We start from the raw sequence: 2,400 nt of genomic DNA, 5'->3' as shown, positions 1-2,400 counted from the left end.
CTACTGCAAATAATGTTGCAATGAACATAGGACTACATATATATTTTTTAAATTTTTTAATTGAAGTATCATTGATTTACAGGGTTGTGTTAGTTTCAGTTGTACATGCATATATGTTTTCTAATTAATGTTTTTGCTTTCTTTGGATAACTACACAGGAGTGAAATTGTTTGGTCATATGGTAGTTCTATTTTTAATTTTTTGAGGAATCTCTATGCTGTTTTCCATAGTTGTCACACCAATTTACATTGCCATCAACAGTGCATGAAGGTTCCCTTTCTCTACATCTTTGCCAACACTTGTTATTTGGTGTCTTTTTGACAATATCCATTCTGACAGGTGTGAGGAAATATCTCACTGTGGTTTTGATTTGCATTTCCCTAATGATACTAATGTTGAGCATTTTTTTCATGTGCCTGTTGATGTATCTCTTTGGAAAAGTGTCTATTCAGATCCTCTGTCTATTTTTTAATTGAGTTGTTTGTTTTCCTTGATGTTGAGTTGTATGAGTTCTTGTATATTTTGGAACTCCTTATTGGAAAAATCTTTGCAAATATCTTTTCCCATTCAGTAGGTAAACTTTTCAGTTTGTTGATCATTCCTTCACTGTTCAAAAGCTTTTTATTTTTTTATTTATTTTTTTTTTTCGCTTTTAACATAAAGATTTTTAATCCAGTTAAAAAAAAATACTTAAAGCAAACTGCCCTTCAAATATGAGGTTAATTTAGGGTTTTTCTATGATTATAACGAATTAGGTATAATTGTATCTCAGAATTGTTAACTAAAAAAAAAAGGTACAAGTTTTTCTGTTAAAATTCAAAGGCTTGATTGTAAAAGAGATTTACTGTAGGGAGTTTAACCTAGAAATCTCACCTGGAACAAGTAATAACCCAGATAAAATAAAAATTAATTAGACACACATACCGTCCCACTAAGGATCTAAATGGGATGATTTTAAGGAACCGTATGTACCAGAATATAAGGTAACTCCAGGCCACAAGCATAACATGAAGGCAGCTACTCTATCTTGAACAAGAACGTGGCATAATCAAGCGAGGGCCCCCCTAACACGCCAGCTCGCCCCCCACGGCACCCCCCACCCAGCTTCCCCCGTGTTTGGGGAGAGGCGCGTCTTCTCTCTGCGCACTCCTGTCATCCCCTGTCGCCTTGCCTGGGATCCGCTTAAAGTCCAAGAATCGGGTCCAGATGGAGCAGCTAAGCGGCTGCGTTTGGGGCGCTGAAACTCACTGGGTCACAGCTGAAGGCACGAGCTGACACGGGGCCACTGACCACGGATCCTTAATCAGAGAAAACGAGCAGATTTACCCAGATCTTCACAAGTGCTTCCACGTACAAACCGGTTCTACAGCTGCTCCCATTAAAACATATTCTGATCCAACACTCTTGCAGAGGAAAGCTCACCTAGCATCAAGTCTACAACACAAAAGCAAAGAGAATATGACGGATTTTCTGTTGCCATCAGGTTTGGGACCTTCACAAGGGGGGCCGGGGTGCGCCAGGCCCCAGGGCACCGCTAGGCCGTCTGCGCCAGAAACTCTAGGTACTGCCCGCGGGCCTCGAAGTGGTCAGCTGGCCGGTTGTACGCCGTCCACACTGGGTCTCCCACAAACAGCCGCATGGCCTTCACGTAGTTCTTCTCGTCCAGTGTGAAGCGGTGGTATATCCCGGCGGGGAGAGTGATCATGTCTCCTTTCTCCATGAAGATCCGGATCCACCTGTCCTCCTTATCCCTCACGTCGAAGTACCCACTGCCGTCCAGGATGTAGCGAATCCCGTCATCCAGGTGTAAATGCTCCTCGTAAAACATCTTCACCTTTTCTTCGTAATTTGGTAGTTTGTCTTTGCATATGGTTATTATGTCCATCCAGGAGTAGTTTCTCTCTTTTCGGATCTTTTCTAATTCTGGATCGTTCTCATATTTGTCAGCATCCAGCTTCCAGTAAAGGACCCCGAGCCCACGCAGCTGCTCCAGGCCGACCGGGCGCGCGGGCTCCCCGCGGTGGGGCCGCCGCGGATCGTCGGCCGACTTGTCCATGTACCAGGCCTGCACCATGGCCGGGCCCAGGGGGCGGCGCCGCCACCTGTCCAAAAGCTTTTTAGTTTGATGTAGTCTTATTTATTTTTGCTCTTGTTTCTCTTGTCTGAGGAGACATATCCAAAAAATATTACTAAGACTGATGTTAAAGAGCTTACCACCTATGTTTTCTTCTAGAAGTTTTGTGGTTTCAGGTCTTACATTTAAGTGTTTAATCCATTTTAAATTTATTTTTGTACATGGTGAGGAAGTGTAGTCCAGTTTTACTCTTTTACATATAGCTGTCCAGTTTTCACAACACCATTTATTAAAGAGGCTGTCTTTTTCCAGTTGTATGTTCTTGC

The 2,400-nt window shown here is 42.8% G+C and overlaps 1 protein-coding gene across 1 annotated transcript; it reads right to left on the bottom strand.

Moving 5' to 3' along the window:
• Positions 1–660: 660 nt before the first annotated feature.
• On the bottom strand, positions 661–2,103 carry LOC131754382 (acireductone dioxygenase-like). The gene has a single exon (XM_059059903.2). The coding sequence runs from the start codon at positions 2,072–2,074 to the stop codon at positions 1,535–1,537; it is 540 nt and encodes a 179-aa protein (XP_058915886.1). The 5' UTR covers positions 2,075–2,103; the 3' UTR covers positions 661–1,534.
• Positions 2,104–2,400: the final 297 nt, after the last annotated feature.

This window comes from Kogia breviceps, chromosome 1 (genome assembly GCF_026419965.1).
Source record: "Kogia breviceps isolate mKogBre1 chromosome 1, mKogBre1 haplotype 1, whole genome shotgun sequence".
NCBI classification, from domain to species: domain Eukaryota; kingdom Metazoa; phylum Chordata; class Mammalia; order Artiodactyla; family Physeteridae; genus Kogia; species Kogia breviceps.
This window is presented reverse-complemented; position numbering and strand designations above follow the sequence as displayed.